This window comes from Herpailurus yagouaroundi, unplaced genomic scaffold (assembly GCF_014898765.1).
Source record: "Herpailurus yagouaroundi ecotype Mexico unplaced genomic scaffold, PumYag 322, whole genome shotgun sequence".
In the NCBI taxonomy this organism is placed as follows: Eukaryota; Metazoa; Chordata; class Mammalia; order Carnivora; family Felidae; genus Herpailurus; species Herpailurus yagouaroundi.
Genome location: NW_024412539.1, coordinates 1,182,577 through 1,206,344, shown reverse-complemented (window position 1 = coordinate 1,206,344; position 23,768 = coordinate 1,182,577). Strand labels below are relative to the sequence as shown.

The 23,768-nt window shown below is 38.5% G+C and overlaps 1 protein-coding gene across 2 annotated transcripts in view; it reads right to left on the bottom strand.

The window, feature by feature from the left end:
* Positions 1–14,103: 14,103 nt before the first annotated feature.
* Positions 14,104–23,768, bottom strand: part of FMO5 (flavin containing dimethylaniline monoxygenase 5) — a 33,703-nt gene continuing 24,038 nt past the window's right edge. For both annotated transcript variants that reach the window (XM_040462505.1, XM_040462502.1), the window contains exons 7-9: positions 19,574–19,926; positions 17,676–17,748; positions 14,104–14,779 (exon numbers count right to left, since the gene is read on the bottom strand). In XM_040462505.1, the coding sequence (XP_040318439.1) occupies positions 14,434–14,779; positions 17,676–17,748; positions 19,574–19,926 (772 nt within the window). In that variant the 3' untranslated portion in view covers positions 14,104–14,433. The remainder of the gene's footprint in view (positions 14,780–17,675; positions 17,749–19,573; positions 19,927–23,768) is intronic.

Sequence of the window (23,768 nt, the reverse complement as noted above, 5' to 3'; positions counted from 1 at the left end):
CCTCGGCTGGGGCCCAGGGAATAACGGGTGATTAGGAGATAAACCTTGACAAATTAGTGAAACGTTAGTCTGAAGAGGCGGAGAAAGCTATTCTAAGCTAAGAGACAGCATATACAGTGAGCAACCCCGGAAGAAATAAAATTTGAGAAAGAGCAACAACAAAAACAAGGAACACGGAAGGCAGAAAAGGACAAAGATAATTCTAGGATTGGGACAGATCTAGGTTTTTACTGATAATTAATGGAACTAATATGGTATTTACTAATTCTTACCTTGTATAATTATGTGCATGCCTAATTCCCTACGAGAAACCCTTATCACTCAGGATGTGTGAACCCAGCCCAGCAACATTGGCATCACCTGGGCACTTGTTACAGGTGTAGAATCTGCGGCCTTAACTACACAATCAGAATCTGCCTTTTAACAAGAGCCTCAGGGGAATGTGTATACATACTGGAGTGTAAGAAGCACTGCTTTGACAGCTGGCAGAGAGCAAATCTGGATGATTCCTCTTCATATTCTGCATGCACCTTGTACAGAGTAAGCTTTTAATACACATTTACCCAATGAGGGATACATGAATACTGTTTACTACATTTCTAACAAGATAATACCACTTAAACAACCAGTGATGGGGAATCCAAGTTGTACAAAGCCACCCTTTATTTTCTTTTTGAAATTTTTAATGTTTATTTATGGGGGGGGGGGAGGGGCAGAGAGGGAGGGAGACACGGAATCCGAAGCAGGCTCCAGGCTCTGAGCTGTCAGCAGAGCGGGACTGCGGGACTGGGGACTGGAACTCACAAACTGCAAGATCATGACCAGAGCTGAGGTTAGAGGCTTAATGGGCTGAGCCACCCAGGTGCCCCAAGACCACCCTTTCTGAATGAGTAGTTCTGTTTGTTGAAAAGTTTATTTTATTTTTAAATTTTTTTTTTCTTCAACGTTTATTTATTTTTGGGACAGAGAGAGACAGAGCATGAACGGGGGAGGGGCAGAGAGAGAGGGAGACACAGAATCTGAAACAGGCTCCAGGCTCTGAGCCATCAGCCCAGAGCCTGACGCGGGGCTTGAACTCACGGACCGTGAGATCGTGACCTGGCTGAAGTCGGATGCTTAACCGACTGCGCCACTCAGGCGCCCCGAAAAGTTTATTTTAAATTGAAAACCCATCCACTTAAGTTCAACAAATCCACTTCTTTTCCTTTTGTCTTTCCTCTGCCTCTAATGAACTCAGTTATTCTCTGGCTTTTAACCAAAGACAGTTTGCAGAAAAAAAGGTACATTTTTACGGCAACCTTTTGCTCATCCCTCCAAAATCTTGACTTCCTGGCTGTCTCCTCTTTGGTCCCTACCGTTTCCCTCCCTGCCGGTTCATTTTATTCTTTCCATGGGATGTGAAGCAAGGCCCTTGAAGGAGTAATACATTCAACCTTAACTTGTGCATTATTCAGCTCTCTAACCCCAGGGTGGTTTCTCTATGCCAAATAATATGTCCCTGGTGTGTATTACTTTACAACAGTCAAATCAGCATAGAAGAAGGAAACCAAGTGTTATACTGGACAAGCGAAACTTATTAAGAAATAAACTTGTAAAACTAAATAGAAGTGATTTTGGGGTTTTCTCCTTTGGGGAATTAGTCCATGACACTGTTCTGCTCTAGTAGCATTTATAAATCAGGTGATAGTTAACATTAAGTCAACTCTGCATATTGCATATTTAGACACAGGATGGAAGTAATTGACACCATAGGAAGGATTAACTGCTTCTTTCTAGTCCCAAGTTTGTTTTCGTAGACTCGTGAATGACTAGGTAAAGAAACAAGATCTCTTAACCAATACGAGTGTAATTTCTCCATTTAATTTTATTGTTGGTGTCCCGATGTTCTCTCTTTCTTTACAGAGGGAAGGAAAAGGAGGTAATAGGTAAAGTAGTTGGTGGGGGTTTGCTGGATGTTGCTGTGTCTCAGACGTCATTGCCACTGATCTCTTCAGATCAGCCATTCTGCCTGATAAACAGAGGAAAATAACAGCCTGGGACACCTCATAGCACAGTAAACTTTTATGTGCACTGCTAAAGGTGTCCTTCCTCTGAGAGGAGAGGACTTGGGAATGGCAGAAGAGTGTACTGATTTTACAGAACTTGATGGCAGGTTAGATGGAGCATCTGGAGGTTTATATCCCCATCTCCCTTCCCATTTGTGATCAGGGAGGGGTAGGACATGTCATCTTGGTGATTTCCATTTCAAAAAACAGCCTGATGTTTAAAAAAAATGTTTAATGTTTATTTTTTTTTTTTTGAGAGAGATAGAGCACAAGCAGGGGAGGGGCAGAGAGAGAGGGAGACACAGAATCTGAAGCAGGCTCCAGGCTCTGAGCTGTCAGCACAGAGCCTGATGTGGGGCTCGAACCCACAAACCATGAGATCATGACCTGAGCTGAAGTCTGGCACTTAACCGACTGAGCCACCCAGGCGCCCCAACAGCCTGATTGATGGTTTTTATAAAGTTAAACATTCACTTAACATGTAGTTTAGTAATCCCACTCCTAAGTATTTATCCAGGTGAAATAAAGATAAGTTCACACAAAAGCCTGTATACAAATGTTTATTTGTACAATTATATGTTGCTTTATGCTATTTATCCCCAAATGGAAACAACACAAATGTCCTTCACCTGGTGAGTCAATAAACAAAATGTGGCAGAACTGTAAATGGAAAACTACTCAGCAATAAAAAGGATTAAATTCCATACACACATGGATGAATTGCACATGTGTTATGGGGTGTGAAAGAAGCCAGACTCCATTTACATGACATTCTGGAAAAAGCAGAGGATCAGAAACAGAGCCCTGCCTTCTAGGAGTTGAAGATGGGAGAAGGGGTTGAGTACAAAGGAGCACAAAGGAATTTTAGGGGATAGAGAACAGTTCTAAATCCTGATTGTAGTGGTTGTGTGCATCTGCCAAAGCACAGTATGGTACACTTAAAAGGGTGAGTGTTACGGTATGAAAATTATACCACAATAAAAAATAAAAAAGTTTTTAAGTGTTTATTTTGGAGAGAGAGAGAGAGAGCAAGCTGGGAAGGGGCAGAGAGAAAGGACGACAGAGGATCCGAAGCTGGCTCCCTGCTGATACAGCCTGATGTGGGGCTCCAACTCAGAAACCTTAAGATCATGACCTGAGCCGAAGTTGGATGCTTAACCGACTGAGCCACCCAGGCGCCCCCAAAAACAAAAATTTAATACTATTTTAAAAATCAGCTTTAGCAAGAGGAAAGATACAAGTTTACACACATAAGAGAATACTCAATCATTGTGGAAACCAATTATTTTTAAAAACAAATACCATTGGTTTTATTTAAAAATTTTTTCCAGCTTTATTGAGGTATAATTGACAAGATTATATATATTTAAAGTGTCCAACATAATGACTTGGTATATATAAACACCGTGGAATGATTATCACAATCAAGTTAATTAACACACCCATTGATCCACAGTTAACTTTGTGTGTATGTGGTGATACTGCTTAGGATTTACAATTTTAGCAAATTTCCTAATAGTTATTATTTACTGTAGACACCATGCTGTGCATTAGATATTCTTACTCATAACTGAAAGTTTATACCCTTATAGCAACATCTCACCCTTTTTTCCACCAATTAGTCCATGGCAACTACTATTCTATCCCTGTTTCCCTGAGTTTGACTTTTTTGTTTTTGTTTTTGTTTTTTTGATTCTGTGTAGAAGTGAGATCGTGTGGTATTCGTCTTTCTCTGTTTGACTTATTTCCTTTCTCTGTCTGACATTTCACTTAGCATAATGCCCTTAAGGTCTATCCATGATGTTGTAAATGGCAAGAGTTTCTTTTTTCTCATGGCTGAATAATTTTCCACTTTATATAACACATTTTTTTTATCCCTTCATCCGTGGACACTTAGGTTGCTTCTGTATCTTGGCAATTGTAAATAACGCTGCAACAAATACGGGAGTGCAGGTACCTATTTGAGATCCTGGTTTCATTTCCTTTGGATATATACCCAGAAGTGGGATTGCTGGATCATATTGATGAGGGAGCCAAAAGCAATCTAAGGGCAAAGCACGAGCTAACACCCACAACCCCACCTGCCCACCTCCCTACTCCTGTGGTAGGACATGTGTGACATTCCTCAGGCACTCCTGGCTGCCCAAGAACAAAGGAAAGAAAAATGGTTAACTGATAGAGATCACAGTCATGCAGGACATGAGTCTTCATAAGTTTACAAATGTTTTAGTAAATTACCAGAGAAAGGAAATTTTATCAATAGCTTAATCTCCAGTGGTGGCTGCCTGCAAGTCTGTAACCCAACCTTGACCTGGTTTAAGAAAACCTGAGGAACAGGGTTCTGTATGGTTTTGCTCCACTTGGGACTGGGGGCATGGGAGCTGATGCCCTTTTCCTCGTTTCCCAAGAGGGATCCTCCTTCCTTATCAAATTTAGATCGGCGTTGATTTGCCCAGTGTTTTCCTTTTCTACATCTGGGACTATCTTTATTGGGTAACTTACTGGTTTGTCCCCTGTTCGTTGGTGACGGTCCTTTTGCATGTGCCCTGGTTTTCCACATTTAAAGCAAGCATGAGAGGCTGGAGATGGCCTCATAATAGCTGCAAGAATTTGTGTGCTATGTGTCTCAGTTCCCACATTTTGGCACGCCCTAATGAATTCAGGGATACCTTTGGCTTGAGTACGTATGCCAGAGAGAGCGGCCTGCCAGTCTGCATTAGCATTTTCATAGGCCAATTGCTGCAATAAAACTTGAGCAGTTTCTTCATTATCTATGTACCTGGAAATACTCTGTTGTAACCTATTCACGAAATCAACCTAAGGCTCAGTGGCTCCCTGCCATATGGTGGCAAAGAAACCTCTTTTTGTTTTTATGTCAGGGACTTGGGACCAGGCAGCAATTGCAATAGTAGAGCACTGTTGGAATAACCTATGATCGGCTTGGGCGTGATATAATGGCCTGGAGCATTTCCACTCCTATCAGAATACCTAAATCTTGATTATGAATTGCCTGTGTTGTGCAACCCACTTGATATTCTAAAGTCCACACAGCTGCCAAGTGGCTTTTGCACCACCTCCCGGTTCTACTATACTAGCCAAGGTTTTACTCAAAGACATACAAGGTGATAATTCATGGAAAGGACTTTATGAACTGATAACTTGGGGAAGGGGGTAAGCATGTGTTCTCCCATTAGGATCACGCTAGGCACCTGCCCGTCTGATTAAACCATACCATGAGTTGGAAGGATCAGCCCCTCAACCCTCCTCTCAGATGGCCAGAAAGCAGTGTAACACGTTCCCTATAATCTCCTTTACCAGGACATAGCTATTTGATTTCCCACATGTCCTGAGAATTGTTTGTTGGTATGCCAACGTTGGAATTGGTGACCAGAACCCTAAGGACCTTTGCATATATTTTAGTTGGATTGTTTTCTTGCTGTTAAATTGTCTGAATTCCTTATATATTTTGGATATTAATCCCTTATCAGATAGATTAGATATATCATTCAATATCAGATAAATATTTTCTCCTACTCCAAAGGTCACCTTTTCGTATTGTTGATGGCTTCCTTTGCTGTGCAGAAACTTTTTAGTTTGATGTAGTTCCTCTTGTTTATTTTTGCTTTTATTACCTTTGCTGTTGGTGTCCAGTCCAAAAACTATCACCAAGACCAAAGTCAGGGAGTCTACCCTCTATGTTTTCTTTGAGGAGTTTTATAGTTTCAGGTCTTAATTCAAATCTTTAATCCACTTCGAGTTAGTTTTTGTGAGTGGTATAAGGTTATAAGGTAGAGGTGTTTTTTTTTTTTGTTTTTTTTTTTGTATGTGGATATTCCGTTTTCCCAGTACCACTTATTAAAGAGACTCTCTCAGAATTTTGTGTTCTTTGTGCCCTTGTCAAAGATTAGTTGACTGTATATAGGTGGGTTTATTTCTGGACTCTATTCTCTTCCTTTTTTTTTTTAATTAAAATTTTTTTCTATGTTTTTATTTATTTTTGAGAGAGAGCATAAGCCAGGGAGAGGCAGAGAGAGAGAGAGAGGGAGAGAGAGAGAGAGAGAGAGAGAGAGAGAGAGAGAGAGAATGAGAGGGTGAGGGGCAGAGAGAGAGGGAAACAGAATCCAAAGCAGGCTCCAGGCTCTGAGCTATCAGCCCAGAGCCTGATGCAGGGCTCTAACTCACGAACTGCAAGGTTATGACCTGAGCTGAAGTGGGAAGCCCAACCAACTGAGTCACCCAGGTGGCCCTATACTCTCTTCCTTTGATCTGTGTATCTATTTTTCTATATGTACCATACTATTTTGATTATAGTAGTTTGAAATCAGGAATATACCTCCAGTTCTGTTCACCTTTCTCAAGATTCCTTTGCCTATTTGGGGTCTTTTGTGGTTTCTTATTTTTTATTTTAAAATAATTTTATTCTGCCTGGAAATGGTGGTGATGTTCTTACATTCTGTCCACCCAAAGGAAGAGGAACGAAATTAAAGGGTCCAGAATTTTCCTCACCATATTGTCATAATTCTTTCTTTCAGATTCCAAATAATTTGCATATGAATTATATCATGTGATCTCAAAACTGCCCCATGAGGGTAAGCTGAATGAATAATTATATCTCATTTTATAAACAAGGCTCAGGTTAAATATTTAGCCAGTATTTCCAAAAATGATATGTGTACCTCATTCATTTTCTAGAACTTGACAAGGGCCTAGTACTAAGTGCCCCCTGCTCTTCAGTTGCTCACAACGTTGACATCTTCAAGGGAGTGACCATGACTCCAGCTAGGTATGACCCCAAACCTGGCACTTAAAGACACATAAATGTCTATAGTGATACTTATGACTAAACACTTACTGAGAATTTACTTTTCCAAAAGTATAAACTTAGATTATTTGAAGAATTAGTATTTCGATTAGCATCTTAATTAATAAGCATATATATATACAGACACACACATACACACATGTATATAGTATCACCACATGAGTACAAAGAGACTGCTAACTGTAAACTGTTTGACCTAGGATAAGTATCTTTATCTTTCTAGTTATAAATTTTCTCATCTGTACGATGAGAGGACTGTGCATGTCCATCTCTAAATCCTGGATTGGATTTGAAGACATCAATATGAATTCACGTTTACCTTACTAATAGATACAGATGGACAAATACAGAAATAATTATGAATATGTGTGTATTCATGTGTTAGTATATGCACATGTATTTCCAAGTTCTGGCCTCTGAAGGGCCTAGAAAAAACATCCCAGTATCAATGAGCACACCTAGCACCTAGTTTTTGGGTTCTAATATAATTCTCGAATAAGAGGAACCAGGACTCTTGGGAGAAATGGCCCCTCCCCTGCTCATGCTCTGTCTCGCACTGTCTCTCAAAAATAACTAAATGTTAAAAAAAATTTTTTTTAAAGTGTCAGGGTACTGAAAGACATTTCAAAATGTTAAGCATCCTTAAGCTCCTCAATCACTTTTTAATAAAAGTATTATTTATTGGGGCGCCTGGATGGCGCAGTCGGTTGAGCGTCCGACTTCAGCCAGGTCACGATCTCGCGGTCCGTGAGTTCGAGCCCCGCGTCGGGCTCTGGGCTGATGGCTCAGAGCCTGGAGCCTGTTTCAGATTCTGTGTCTCCCTCTCTCTCTGCCCCTCCCCCGTTCACGCTCTGTCTCTCTCTGTCCCAAAAAAAAAAAAAATAAATAAACGTTAAAAAAAAAAAATTAAAAAAAAAAAGTATTATTTATTATTTTATTTTTATGTATGTATGGAGGTATATTCACAATTTTATTTAATCCTTTAAAAAATTTCTATTTTAAAAAATATGTTGAATTTATTCATTCAATTAATTAATTACTAATTTACTGAGGTCTTACTGTATTTTAAGCAGCCTGGGAACATACAGAGTAATTACAAAGTCTCTTCCTCCAAAGAATTAGTAGTTCAAGGAGGAAACAGGGGAAAGAACCAATTGATACTACACAGGTGCCAAAAATATTCACCAAATAAAATTAAGCAACATACCGGGTACGATAAGGGTGCAAAAGGTCACCTGTTTCAAATTGGAGATCAGTGAGAGATTCCTGGAAGATAACAGATGAAGTGAATCTTGAGGGTAAAAGAAGTGCTAGCCATTAGGGCAAGTGGAGAATTTACCAAGAGGAGGGTACAGCAAAAGAATGTTTAGAGAAGCATGGAAAAACACAGCACTTCGGAAAATTCCAAGTAAGCAGTATGGAGGATGTTTATATCCTATTGTATATTATATTGCCATTGACAAAAGTAACAGGGCACAGACTCAGTATTAAGCAAAATCATCTCATTTATGAATGTACTTACCATTAATATACCATAAATCTTGCTAGTGGAGACTATAAGCTCAATCTGCTCAGCTACAGGAAAGAACTTATCTAAGTGATTTCAAGAGGTCTCTTTTGACCTTATTTCACTGTTTTCTCCTCTCTACAATGGTAGTCTATATTTATTCAGCAAAGAAAACAAAATTGCTAAAGTAAGTTATATTTTAAAAATTTTTTTTTAACGTTTATTTATTTTTGAGACAGAGAGAGACAGAGCATGAACGGGGAAGGGTCAGAGAGAGGGAGACACAGAATCGGAAACAGGCTCCAGGCTCCGAGCTGTCAGCACAGAGCCTGATGCGGGGCTTGAACTCACGGACCGTGAGATTGTGACCTGAGCCGAAGTTGGCCGCTCAACCAACTGAGCCACCCAGGCGCCCCGCTAAAGTAAGTTATATTATGCTTTATTAGAACAACTTAATATATAATTAAGGGAAAACATAGTAATTTAAATGAATGATACTATCCAATATTCTTCCTCTTTCTGAGAAAGTTTCACTACAAAGTGGCTCTGGGTCAAGCCCTGAACCAAAAAAAAATGTATTTCTTTATTTTTTTAAATAATTTTTAAACTTTAGAATCATTTTAGATTTAAGAAAAGTTGCAAAAATAGTAGAGTTCCTATATACCCCACAGCCAATTTCCTTTATTGTTAACATCTCCCATTACTATATTTGTCACAACTAATAAACCAATAATGGTACATTCTTATTAACCAAAATCCATACTTTATTAATATTTCTTTAGTTTTTTTGAAAATGTACTAAAATTTAATCATTCATAAAAGCTGTCATTTAATCTGATGGTAAAATACCAAAAGCAATATTAGAGTTGATTTATTATATATTTTAGCTTTGAAAACCATAGAAATCAGTTATCCCAGTTTTTTTCCTATAAAAGACTCATTTTTGCAAAGGATTATGCACAATTTTAATTAGAATATCATGACAAGGGTATTTCATAATTTAATTTTGAGAAAGAGACCGACCACGAGTGGGGGGAGGGGCAGAGAGAGAGAGGGAGACATAGAATCCGAAGCAGGCTGAGCTGTCAGCACGGAGCCCTATATGTGGCGCTCGAACTCACAAACTGTAAGATGATGACCTGAGCTGAAATCGAATGCTTAAGGGACTGAGCCACCCAGGTGCCCCCATAATTTTTTAAATACAAAATGAAGCCAGTGACTCAAAAAGTTATCTGGTGCAATGGGTTTGAGGGGAAATTTCATAATATATATCATTACAGATATGAAGTATAATAGTTCAACTTTTTTAGTGCTGGACAGGGAAGAATCATGATAAAGAGGTCGATATGAAATCATTTGATTACAGTAATACTATCTAACATTTGAAATGCATCCATGCTCTTTTTTTGTAATCATATTAGAGTCAAGTATATTTATTTTCACATCTGTTATAACTGCTATTACAAAGGAGACATACTATTATTTTCCAAGTGATAATACAGAGAGCAATTTTTTTTTTCTCCAGGGAAATTGTGCAAGCCGATACAAGATTTAAACTCTTCACCTAATATATAAAACAGGAGAAGCCTCTTCAGATTTAATTTCTGAAGTTTGGAATGCTCGTATTTCCCAGTTAGGCCACAGTTCATTCCTGTAATCTGGCCCAGAGCTGCTGCTTACTGCGGGTCTAAAGCGGCAGACAGGATTTCTTTTTGGGCTTCTTCTTTTCTACTGGTGTTTTTCTTTTTTCTTTTAAAAAAATTTTTTTTTGATGTTTATTTTTTAGAGAAAGAGACAGAGAGAGACAGAGTGTGAGTTGGGGAGGGGCAGAGAGCGAGAGGGAGACACAGAATCCAAAGCAGGCTCCAGACTCCCAGCTGTCAGCACAGAGCCCAAAGTGGGGCTCGAACTCACAAGCTGTGAGATCATGACCTGAGTAGAAGTCAGACACTTAGCTGACTGGGCCACCCAGGCGCCTCTCCCCACTGGTGTTTTTCTATTTATATGTCTGACCAGGTCATAAAAGATCTTATTAATGTTGATCTTTAACTTTGTAGTAGATTCTAAAAAGGCATGGTCATACCACCATCTTCCTAACCCTTTTTCCTTTTTTTTTTTTTTTTTTTTTTAACCATCTTGCTAAATTCTGACCCTGTTCTTTGCCAACTACTTGCTCATCTTCCAGGTCACATTATTGCCAGCTAAAATCATTGGATATCTTCTGCGTCCTTAACCCATACAATCAGTTCCTTAAGGTCCTATAAGTCATTAAACACGGACTGAGCTGTAATAGGATATGCTAGTGCAAACCCTTGGCCGTTGTTCATACACAAATCCCTCATTGCTATAAATTCCTCTGTCCTGCTGTGTCCAGGATTTCAAGCATACGCTGTTGGCAATCTACTTTAGCTTGCTTTCTGAAGAATTCTGGAGGAATCTTCTATTGTTGGGTCATATTTTTCAACAAAAATTCTGGGAACAAACTGAACTGTGAGATCAGATTTCCCATGCCTCCTGAACCAAGGACCACTAGCTTATACTCACACATGACCTGGTCTGTTTGAATCCTGACAATCTACTCAATGCCACTGAAGTTACAGTGACACACACACTGTTATACACAGAGTAAACACCCTCTGATCCAGTCATCCCACTTCTGGGAATCTATCCCCCACTTGGGTCTGGGCCTCCTCCTCCCTCCCCTACACAGTGGCTGTGCTGTGGCTCTGCTCAGGTTCTGGGTGGTGGTGGTGCTGGCAGTGGTACCTCCAGAACACACTCACATGCCTAATATTTCTGTAATTTTTACTTGGTGTCCTTTTTATGTTCCAGGATCCTATCCAATGTTCATATGCAAATGATACAATGGGAAAGGGATATAACCTTTCAACATTATTACAAATGCAAAGGATGGTAAAGTGATGAATATTAGTACACATTCATCAGCGACGAGGGCTTTGTATCTTGAGTTGTTTTTAGATACATTACATTTAGATGTCAGGTCTCTTTAGGCTCCTCTGTACTATGACAATTTCTCAGACTTTCCTTGTTTTTGATGATCTTGATAGTTTTAACATGGTTAGCTATTTTGTAAGATATTCCTGAACTTGGGTTTGTCTGACATTTCCTTATGATTAGACGGTGCTATCATTTTTGGGGAGGAAGACCACAGGGATAAAGTACCCTTGTCATCACATATTAAGGCTGCATGACTATCAACATGACTCACTGGTTATGTTCATTTTGATCATGCACCTGAGGCAGTGTTTGTCAGATCTCTCCACTGTAATGTTATTTTTTTCCCCTTTCCATACTGTTCTCTTTGGAAGGAATATACTCTCTGTAGCCTATACTTAAGGAGTGGGGAGTTATGCCCCATTTCCTTGAGGGTAGAATATTTATATAAATTGTTTAGAATTCTTCTGTATGGGAAATTTGTCTATTCTACTCCACTTATTAAATTATTCAATCATTTATATATATCTGTATGGATTAATTGATATTTTTTATATTTTATTATAATCCAATATTAGGTCATCTGTTTTGTGGCTCAGATTGTTCTAACTTTGGCCACTGAGACCACTTTAGGTTGGCTTCTGTATCCCTTTGACATACCCCCATCAGTTTGTTTTTTGAGCACTTTCTTACTTTCTTGGCATAATAAGACTCTGTGTGTGTGTGTGTGTAATATGATGGGAAAGTGATATAATGGGAAAGTGATATAACCTTTCAACATAATTACAAAAGCAAAGGATGGTAAAGTGATGAATATTAGTACACATTCATCAGCAGTGAGGGCTTTGTGTCTGGAGTTGTTTTTAGTTTGGTTTCCTATTCATATATTACTTTTAGCTTGGTTTACAAGTTAACCAATGATTTTTTCTGTAACCTTGCATATTATAAATAAAATGAGAGAGTCAATGAAGTTATAATTACATACTTTTATTTAAAGAGGAAATAGGGGTACTTATTGCTGATAACTGGTAATTACATTATCAAAGGGCTGTTCATTCAATAAGCTTACATGTTAAAAAAGGCAGATTTATATGTTAAAAGAAGGAAATGAAAAAGAAGTAAGCAACCTTTACTTTTGGACTAGAATAATCTGCAGATTGTAAGATATTGAGTCCATTTTTAAAAGATGATAAATCACTAGTATCACAAGTTTTAGGGAAGGGAAAAGACCTAAGAAGTAATACCATTTCTTTGTTCTCTAATTTTCAAAAGGCACTTCTACCTGTAAATTAGGCCAATAGTTAAATAGCAAATAGTTAAATGAGCAAATAGTTAAATGATTAGGAGCAAGTTGTAGTTCTTACATTTCTGGTTCTCTTATGTGCATTTACATTGGGAAATAATAATTTCTAATGTTTCTTTAGCTGTTCAGATTTGTCCTTTGGTTATATGACAGGCAGCAATGTGAAAATGTATTGCATGACAGCTTATTTATCAATACAAACCTGGCTGGTACATCTAGTCCCATTGCTGATGAAATTTGGTGTGCCCAATAGCTAACACTTGTTTAACTTTGTGAGACAAGAACAGAATAGAGCTTCTACAAATGAGAAAACAAGATCAACAGCAGTCCTGGGATATAAACGGGAGTCTGCTTTTCATTTGCTGTTTTTCAGAACTACATTGTATGCCATTAAGAGAACTGTTTTTTTTTTTAAGTTTTTTTAAAATGTTTATTTTATTTTTGAGAGAGGCAGAGACAGAATGCGAGTGGGTTAGGGGCAGAGAGAGACGGAGACACAGAAGCAGAAGCAGGCTCCAGGCTCTGAGCTGTCAGCACAGAGCCTGATGTGGGGCTCAAACTCACGAGCTGTGAGATCATGACCTGAGCTGAAGTCAGACACTCAACCGACTGAGCCACCCAGGCGCCCCTAAGAGAACTGTTTTAAGCAGACTGCCCCTGTATTTAGTTAGTATCAATTTTGTTTTAATACATAAATAACCTCTTTGAATATTGACTACTTAGACTCTGTGTGTGTGAGGGAGTGGAGAGGAGAAAGTAAGAGTGAGGGGAGACAAATGACATTTGTAGGCCATACCACAAAAGTTGGCAGCTATGGATCATATTTTCTAAGGCAAAGTCTTGTTGGATCCTAATATGGGAACTAAGAGATCAAAAGAAGATCAGACAGCTAACTTAAAATCCCAAGTTTTTCAGCCAAGTCAAATCTATTCACAGATGCTGGATTATTAGGATGACCCCTGAGCATAGAAAGTTGAAGGTAGTTTCTTCATTGAGAAAATAAAGACAGATTGCTTAGGGGAAAAGAGTAAAAAGGATGAGGTATCAGACACACTAGTGAATCACTAGTGAAATAAAATGTTTTAAGTGTTTATATATCTTATCTTAGATGTATATAAGACCATTAATTCTCTGATCTCTCAGGAAACCTACATTTAGTTACAGTATTAAAAACAAAAGATTGATCTATTTTTTTTTTCCTTAGAGAGAGAGAGAGAGCAAGAGCACACTCAACAGAGGGGCACAGGGAGAGAGAGATCTTAAACAGGCTTCATGCTCAGCATGGAGCCTGACACTGGGCTTGATCTTACAACCCGGGGTTCATGACCTGAGCTGAAATCAAGAGTTGGACACTGAACTGACTGAGCCACCCAGGTGCTCCAAGATTGAACTTCTAATAGAATATCAAATCCTATAAGAAGCAGGGTTCCATGGAGTCACCCAGTATACAGATATTGACTTCTCCCCACCATAATATTGACAACATTTATCAAGCACATACCACATGTCAAGAAGTCTGCTAAGGACTTACAAAGATGACTGAAAGGATACTTGAGCTCATAGTCCAGGGGTTATTGAAAGGAAAAAGTGGTGGGTCACAAGAGGACGGGAGGGAAATCAATATGAATGAAAAGCTAGAGTCTCACTGTAAGGAAAAGAGGAAAGAAGATTAATGCTTTGGCAAGAGAAAAGTAGATTCCTGAACAATGTGAAGCCAAGAGCTGTTCAATCTCATCAGATTCTGAAGGCATCTCTAGATGCAGCTTTCCAAAGAAAACTGGGGCAATGACAAATGGGACAGCTAAAAGTAGGTCACAATTATAGCAAAGAAAACAACAGCCAGCATACACTTAGCCATTGTTATTGTTGAAGTCGTGGAATTAGTGTGTTCGATAACTCTTGTCATCAGTGGCTTCCTGATACGATCTTCTGTGGTGAGGATAGCTTTTCGGGCTCCATCCCATTTTCCAGGGCCTTGTAGACGATACTGGATTGGAGTGCAGGGTCCCCAGATGATCTGTATTGCCAATTTAGGGTCAGTGAAGGCCAGAGACAGCAGACTGGGCCTGACACCCACGAGATCAGCCAGCTCTTCCATGGTATCTATATAGTCTCCCTGAATGGTATGGCGTTGGCTCTCCACATACCTGAAGCAGAGAAGACAGAAGCCATGGCCTGTCAATGATTCAGTCAATTAATCAGTGCTTTCTGATTGCCTGTTATTGGCTCCGTATTTGGCTAGGAGCTGTAGAAAACAAAGAAGAAAGGAAAGACATTGTCTTTATCCTTAAGGACCTTATAATCTACTGGAAGATAGAAGATAGATACACATAAAGCACAAGAAAATATAAGATTTTTGGTATATTGTGTGGTTTTAGATTGCTAAGTAGAAATGTTAGAAGAGGGTAGTTAAAATAGAGCAGTATGTCCTTGAAAGATGTGGAAGACATATCTGCTAGCAAACAGCAAAGTGTTACAAGTCAGGGGAGCAGCAGAGTGAAGGAATAAAGCAGGAATGAATGTGGAATAGGAGCATAGAATATCTGTGGGTGCTACCTACAGTAGAAGAGTCATGTTGTGGAAAACAAAGATGGATAGAGGCAAATATAGCAGATTCAGAGAAGACTCTGATGTTATGAGAAAACTCACCACAAAAATTCTCAAATTTGGGACCCTCAATTGTTTTATGAGGCAGTGGTAGTGGGGTCCACAGAGCAGGACTTCCCCGGGCCAGTGCTAATTTGGAATCCTGAAAGGAGTGGGGGGATGACTTATCCCACAAGAGGTAGTGGCCATCCAAACAGAGCCAGGTGGAGGCATTACACCAAGTGCAGATTTGAAGAGCTAGAACTTTTTAGAGGGAAAATGTGGTAACAGATACTTGTGGCAGGAGTGGGATTTAGAGAGCTCACTGGTAACTTTTCTTCCTATAAAGAAAATAAAACAAAGAAGAGTAGGACAGAAAGGAAGGAAGAGAAAAACCAAATCAAACTAATTGAGATTAGATGGGATTGCTTGAGGAATCCAAAAACAGGGACAGGAAAAAAATGATAGAAAATAAATTTGAGGTAGAATTAGTGAGATAGAATTTCAGAGGAACTGACAGATGGTCAAATAGCAATTTCCTGAAATGGGACTAGTTTCAAAGAGAAGTGAAGACAGGAAAGAATTTGAGAGCTTCCCCTTATGGATGTTATGTTGGCTGAAGGGACTGTAGGCATACATTTATCCTTCAGTGGTGGGTCAAGAGCTGAGTATTCATAAAGGTTTATCAAAAGGGATTCACTTGTACCAGCCTTGTAGGGTTGTTGGGAGGATTAAATGAAGCCATGCATATAAAACACGTAGTGTGCGTACACAGTTGACCCTCGATAAAGGTTAAATTGTATCTTTGGGGACTGCTCACAGTCAAAAGGTAGTTAGACAAAAATAAGTCTGGGGAAAGAGAGGCGGGAAGTTGAAATAGGATATTTACTGCCAGAAAAGCAAGGAAAGAAAGCACTCCAAGAAGGAAGAGACATTTACAAGCACCAAACTCACCAGTGAGAAGAAAAATGGAATTGGTCATAGATGACCTTCAAGAGAACAGTTGCAGAAGGATAGAAGTTACAATACAGGAGGCTTAGGAGGAAGAAAAGAATGAGAATTTAGAGCATATAATGTAGAATATTTATTGTAGAAATCTGGCAGTGAAAGGAGAAAAACAGCAGAATACCTGGAAAGGATATCAGGGTTAATTAAAAACTTGCTCCTCGGGGCACCTGGGTGGCTCAGTCGGTTGAGCGTCCGACTTCGGCTCAGGTCATGATCTCACAGTCTGTGGGTTCGTGCCCCGCATCAGGCTCTGTGCTGACCGCTTGCTCAGAGCCTGGAGCCTGCTTCAGATTCTGTGTGTCTGCTCTCTGCCCCTCCCCCGCTCACGCTTTGTCTCACTCTGTTTCTCAAAAATAAATAAATGTAAAAAAAAATAAAAATAAAAAAACTAAAAAAAAAAACTTGCTCCTCTTCCCAGACAGGGGAGAGTTATGCTAGTAAAATCAATGAAAGAAAACCACCTCTTTGGGCCTGGAATGATTATACCCCTAACTTTTGCACAAAAATTTAGGAACTTACCATCAACTTCCACTTTGTCCAAATAAAAATCACCTAGTGTATAAACTCAAGTTCCGAAATTCAGATTGCTAAATTACCATGTTGGCCCAAGCATTAAGCAACTAGCTGATGTTACCACTTTCCCAGATCACAAAGACTGTTCACACCATGAGCTGCTGTGACCTGAGGGTGCTGTTACATGATGACAGCTGACAAAGTAGCCTATGCTGGTTTGTTTTTTTGTTTTTCTTTAAGGAGTCTCTATGCCCAGTGTGGGGCTTGAACTCATGACCCAGAGATCAAGAGTCTGATATTCTACCAACTGAGCCAGCCCCGTGCTCACCTGTGTTGATTTGTAGATACACCTACAGATTTGTGACTGGGCCATATTTTCTTCCCATTAAATCATTGACCCTCTTCCTTTGGCAGCTCCACTAGCATTTCAAGTAATCCTGCCAAAATTAATACACCTGATTTTCCCTCCATGTACTTTTTCCTATCTTTCTTTTAGGTTCTAATCATAGGATTTTAAATGCTTTTCTGTTCTTTTCCATGCATATTCAAACCATTTGGTGCTATTTCCCCATTTTATTGTCACACAAACTATCATTTCCCTTCCCTTCAAAATATACTCTAAATCCTGGACCACCTGCGTGGTTGAGTCAGTTAAGCATCTGACTTCGGCTCAGGTCATGATCTCACAGTTCATGAGTTTGAGCCCCACATCAGGCTCTGTGCTGACAGCTTGGAGCCTGGAGCCTGTTTCAGATTGTGTCTCCCTCTCTCTCTGTCCCTCCCCCACTCGTGCTCTGTCTCTGTCTCTCAAAAATTAATAAACATTAAAAAAATAAAAAAAAAATCTAAATCCTTAAAATAACATGAGGAAGATAAACATAGTCCAATATTGCTCTAATTAAGAACTAAGAAGGAAATTACCACACACTCTCTTACCTTTTTGCCATTTGCTCTTGAACCTTAGCTATCTCTGCTTTCATTTTGCTTTGTGAGGGCAATGTCTTTAGCCCTAAAGAGAAAAATCAAAATTTTAAGTGTAAGATTACCTCACTGACAACAATAATCCTATTAACAATTACTATGCCATGGAGAATTCAAAGAAATACAAAATAATTTTTCGTACTCGAGTAGGTTACAATTCACTGGATCACCTTCCCCTATCACCACCACAATATGATGCCATTAAGGACGGTAACTTACTCTATTCTACTATCTCTTTGGGAGAGATTTCTCCGATACTGTCTTCCAATCAATATCTTCCTCCTCATCTTCCAATTGGGAAATGAAATATGGACATAAGGAAATGATAAATGGTCCCAAAAGTATGTGAAAAATAAAGAGCAAAGTAAAGGCCAGGGTACATTTGTACTCTTAGTAACAAACAGGCTTTACCACAGAGAGAAGGAAGTAAAAATGAACTCTTGATCCCATTTTATGACTAAAGTCCTATGAAAGATAAGGCTTTCCTCTTCTGTTTGGATTTTTCACAATTTCAGAGGCGGCCATTTCATCTTGAAATGGCAACAGCTGACAAAAAACACTTGGCGTGGTTGTTTTTAATTTTAAACTGATTTTGTGCAACCCTCAAAGTTTCACTCCTTGGTTCTGGTCAACCCTTTGAAGTGATACTGAGCAAATCAAATCCTTCTGCCATGGGACATTCTTTTTTTTTTTTTTTAATGTTTATTTTGAGAGAGAGGGAGAGAGAGAGCATGGGGTGTCGCAGAGAGAGAGAGAGAGAGAGAGAGAGAGAGAGAGAGAGAGAGAAAATCCCTCTGTGCTGATGGCACAGAGCCTGATGCGGGGCTCGAACCCACAAACTGTGAGATCATGACCTGAGCTGAAACCAAGAGTTGGATGCTTAACCTACTGAGCCACCCAGCTGCCCCTGGCATGGGACATTCTTGAAATATTTGAAGGGAACAATCTCCTATCTCCCCTGAATCTTATCTTCTATAGGTAAGCCTCTCTAGCTCCTTCAGTTGTACTTCAAATGGTAGGTACATTTTCAAATCCCTGAACCATTCTTGTCTCTCTCCTTTTCATGCACTCCAGTTTCACTTGTAAAATATGTCTTTGGGTATGGGCTGACCAGTTTAGAGAAGAACAGTTGTAAATTCTAGGATATTACAATTCTTTAATGATGCTAGATATAATTAGGCCGTTTAGAAGCCATATCATTCTCCTGATTCATGTTGAGCCTACTATCCCAAATCCTAAAGTTTTTTCTCATGTTCTCCTGGCCAAAACTGAAACAGGGGATGTTAAAGGGGGAAAGTAAGAATTTGAGAGGTTGAATCTTATACATTCTGGACTAGTCTTTAACCAGGTCTTAATTTTTGGCTGAAATCAATCACACCATTTCTATATTTGCTTTTCTCTATAATGACTTTTGCTTCACAAATCTATATCTATATCTATATCTATATATCTATATATCTATATATCTATATATCTATATATCTATATATCTATATATCTATATATCTATATCAGTTGTCTAAAATATAGATGAGTGGATTCTAGTCTGGAGTGCACATTGGAATCAACTGAGGAACACTTTCTTAGCGATCTATGTCTGGCCTACCCCAGACTTTTAAAATAAACATCACCAGGCAAAGCATGCCTATTTTGGGCAAGATTTTCCAGGAGATGCCAATATATGTCTATGGTTATAAATTATTACTTTATATTCACTCAAGAATAATTTTTGAGCACTAATTTTATGCCAGGCACTATTACAGTTATACATACTTTCTACCTATTTAAAAGCAAGAACATAAACATAATTAAACATACCATTAAGTAATTAGTCAACTTGTCTGGTCACTTACCTTTAAATACTTGAGTGACCCAGCGTCCTTGGAGCTCTGAAATCGGCATAATGGCACCCAAAGGCTGGATCAAGCCTATGATTGCAAGAGTTGGCTTTTCCAGGTTAGGAGGGAAGACATTTTTATATAGGGATATCTTGTTTTTGACTACTTGAACAGAATCTTCAAGAAAAGGAAAGGCAAAAGTATAGCCTGTGGCAAAGATAACAGCATCAATGTCATCCTCCCTGGAACCATCTTCAAATAGGGCGGCTGTCTCTGTGAACTCCTTCACATTTCCTTTCACCTTCACCAAGCCAGAAATTATACGATTTGGCAGTTCATCATTCACTGTTGGATGCTGACTCAGAGCTCTGTGAGTGGTGATAAAGATCAAAAGGAGAAATGAGAGTGAGATAGAATGTTAGTAACATGTAAGTAAAATTCTACTTTGATGGAAGTAGTTAATATGTCAATGGTCTCTCTCTTGGTCTATCCATGAAATGTGGGAAAGGTCTAACATATACCAGCTTGGAACAGATCTGGATCTCAGAGCAGAAGTTGGGCCCTAGATGGCACTGAAAGAGAAGACATTGAAGAAGTAAAAGAAAAATGGTCTTATTTGAAGAGTGTATCTATGGTTTCTCAAGGAATAGTAATATTTTCAGTGATATGAAATGGCCACAGGCCTATAGTTTCTATCCATATGTCAATAGGTCTATAAGACTGGACTATCAGCGTTCTTTTGAGTCTCATTTCCACTTTCAAACCACCATGAGCTAGAATTAGACCATCATTTTGCAAGCTGTATAATAAATTACATGTATTTAGCAATTTGTAAATGGATTCTATATACACTCATTTATTTGAGTCTTACATAAACTCAGTGAAAGACCCAGCACAGGGGTCATTATCCAGGTTTTAGAGATGAGGAAATTGAGGCCTAAAGAAGTTAAATGACTTACCCAAGGTTACACAGTCTAGGATTTGAAAATTTATATCAAAAAAAAATTTTTTTTTATGAATTCTCTTGGGATCCCCTGGGCCTGCCTGTTAAGTAATATTTCCTAGAAACAGCATTTATCTTTCTCTCCAAACTTATTCCTTTTCACAAATAGTACCACAATCCACGTAGTTTTCCAAGCCACAAAACTGTGAGTCTTCTATCTGTTCACATGGGCTTTCCCTTTCTCCTCTTAATATCCTCAGAATAGTTTTATCTATTCTCTGTGTTACCTGGACTGTTACAAGGGCCTCCTTCTCCATTCCCCTTCAGTTATCTTCTACATCATTTTTGGAGTAGTTGTTCCAAAATGTATTTATTATTAGGTTACTCACTTGTTTAAAATCTTTCAATGGCTCTGGACTGTCTTCGCTTCAAAAGTTTTATTTAGCAGAGGATACACAGGTTTTAATGTACCTGTTCAGTGAGGCTGGAGAGGTACTCAATCACTCTTTGATCTTTGCCATTTTATTATAGTCCAGCCAAACCAGGCTACGTGCAAGTCCAAGAGCAAGATGTATTTTTCATTATTCTAAGACCTTGTACTTAAGAATGCTACTTCCTGGGGCGCCTGGGTGGCGCAGTCGGTTAAGCGTCCGACTTCAGCCAGGTCACGATCTCGCGGTCCGTGAGTTCGAGCCCCGCGTCGGGCTCTGGGCTGATGGCTCAGAGCCTGGAGCCTGTTTCTGATTCTGTGTCTCCCTCTCTCTCTGCCCCTCACCCATTCATGCTCTGTCTCTCTCTGTCCCAAAAATAAATAAACGTTGGGAAAAAAAAATTAAAAAAAAAAAAAAAAGAATGCTACTTCCTTACCCTATTTGCTTGACTATCTCTTATTGTTCTAAAACCCCAATTCATTTTGTAATCACTGAAGTCATGGATGCTACAGTTTCCATAATTGGGTGAAATAAATGAGTGAAAAGTTGTTGAAGAACATAGTCTCAAACTATCACCCGACTGATTAATTTCAAAGGAAGAAAATCTTTACAAAGGAGAAACCTGGTAGGTGCCACCTTATTCAAGGGATCAAATTTAACATCATTAATACAGGATAAACTGATGTCATGTGGCTCCTGGTGTGATCTACCAAGAAGGCAAAACCTGTAAATATTTGTAGCAAAGATGTTTCACCTGAATATAATAGTAAAGGTGGAACTATGCAAGTCCGAATTTTGAGACTTTTTATAAAACAAGTGGCTCGATTCTTTTAAAAAAATGTATGTCAAAAAATGGTGAATTATTTCAATTGAAGAGATTAAAGAGATATGACAATAAAATGCAATGGGGTAATGGGAATGCAAGCTGGTGAAGCTACTCTGGAAAACATTATGGAGGTTCCTCAAAAAGCTAAAAATAGAACTACCCTACGACCCAGAAATTGCACTACAAGGTATTTATCCAGAGGATATGGGTATGCTGTTTCAAAGGGACACGTGCACCCCAATATTTATAGCAGCACTATCAACAATAGCCAAAGTATGGAAAGAGCCCAAATGTCCATCGACGGATGAATGGATAAAGAAGATGTGGTATATATATACAATGGAGTATTACTCGGCAATCAAAAAGAACGAAATCTTGCCATTTGCAATTATGTGGATGGAACTGGAGGGTATTATGCTAAGTGGAGTTAGTCAGAGAAAGACAAAAATCATATGACTTCACACATATAAGGACTTTAAGACACAGAACAGATGAACACAAGGAAAGGGAAGCAAAAATAATATAAAAACAGGGAGGGGGACAAAACATAGAGATTCTTAAACATGGAGAACAAACCGGGTTACTGGAGGGGCTGTGGGGGGGGATAAATGGGTAAGGGGCACTAAGGAATCTACTCCTGAAATTATTGTTGCACTATATGCTAACTAATTTGGATGTAAATTTTAAAAAATAAAAAATAAAATTAAAAAAAATAAACCCACACTTACGTGATCAATTAATCTGTAACAAAGGAGGCAAGAATCTGAAATGGGGAAGAGACAGTCTCTTCAACAAATGGTACTGGGAAATTTGGACAACTACATGCAAAAGAATGAAACTGCACCACTTTCTTATATCATAAACATAAACTTAAAGACCTAAATGTGAGACCTGAAACCATAAGTGTCATAGTAGAAAACATGGACAGTAATCTCTTCGACAGTCTTAGCAACATTTTTCTAGATAGGTTCCACAGGCAAGGAAACAAAAGCAAAAATAAAGTTTTGGGACTACACCAAAATAAGAAACTTTTGCGCAGTGAAAGAAATCATCAACAAAATTAAAAAGCAACCTACTGAATGGGAAGATATACTCATAAATGACATATCCAATAAAAGAATAAAATCTAAAATATGGAAAGGACGTCTATGACTCAACATTAAAACAAAAACAAAAAATTTTTAATTAAAATTAAATTAAAAATTATTTTAAAAGGCAGGAACCTGAAACAATTGTTTTACACAATGTATAAGTAGGAAGAATTTCAGGAGCAGCATGGTATGATCAATTGCTATTTAAAATATAATTTAATGTTTAATGTTTTATTTTAATATAATTTAATGTTATAATTTATTTTCATGTTAATATAATGTTGCACAAATATATATGCAATGCTGTATATTTAGATATGAATGGGGGTGGGGAGGAGCCTGGGAATCTAATGTCAACGTGTGGGGTGTAATAAATAAATAAAACTTGAAAGTTAAAAAAAAAATGCAGTGGGGTAATACCTGAAAGGATCCTGGATTTAAAAATAAAAGAGCTATAAATAGTATTATTGGGACAATTTAGGAAATTTGAATGTGATACATTAGATAATAGTATTTTATTAATGCTGAACTTCCCATGTGATCATGTATTATGTTTATGTAGGAGAATGCCCTATTTCTTAGGCAATATATGCTAAAGAATGTAGGGTAAAGTGTGTTAGAGTGGCTGTAACTTACTCTCAAATGGTTCAGGAAAGAATATGTAGTATTCATCTATGGATGGATGGATGGATGTGATATAATCAGATGGATAGATGGGATTTACCTATCTTCAGAGAAAGGGAGAGAGAGAAAGCAAATATAGCAAACTGTTACTAACAGGTGAATCTAAGTGAAAGGTGTATGGGTGCTCATTGTACTTACTATTTTGTAGGAAGTAAATCTGAGCATTTAAAAGGATAAAAAATTGGAGGGAATATATCAAACTCAACACCCAAAAAACAAATAATCCAGTGAAGAA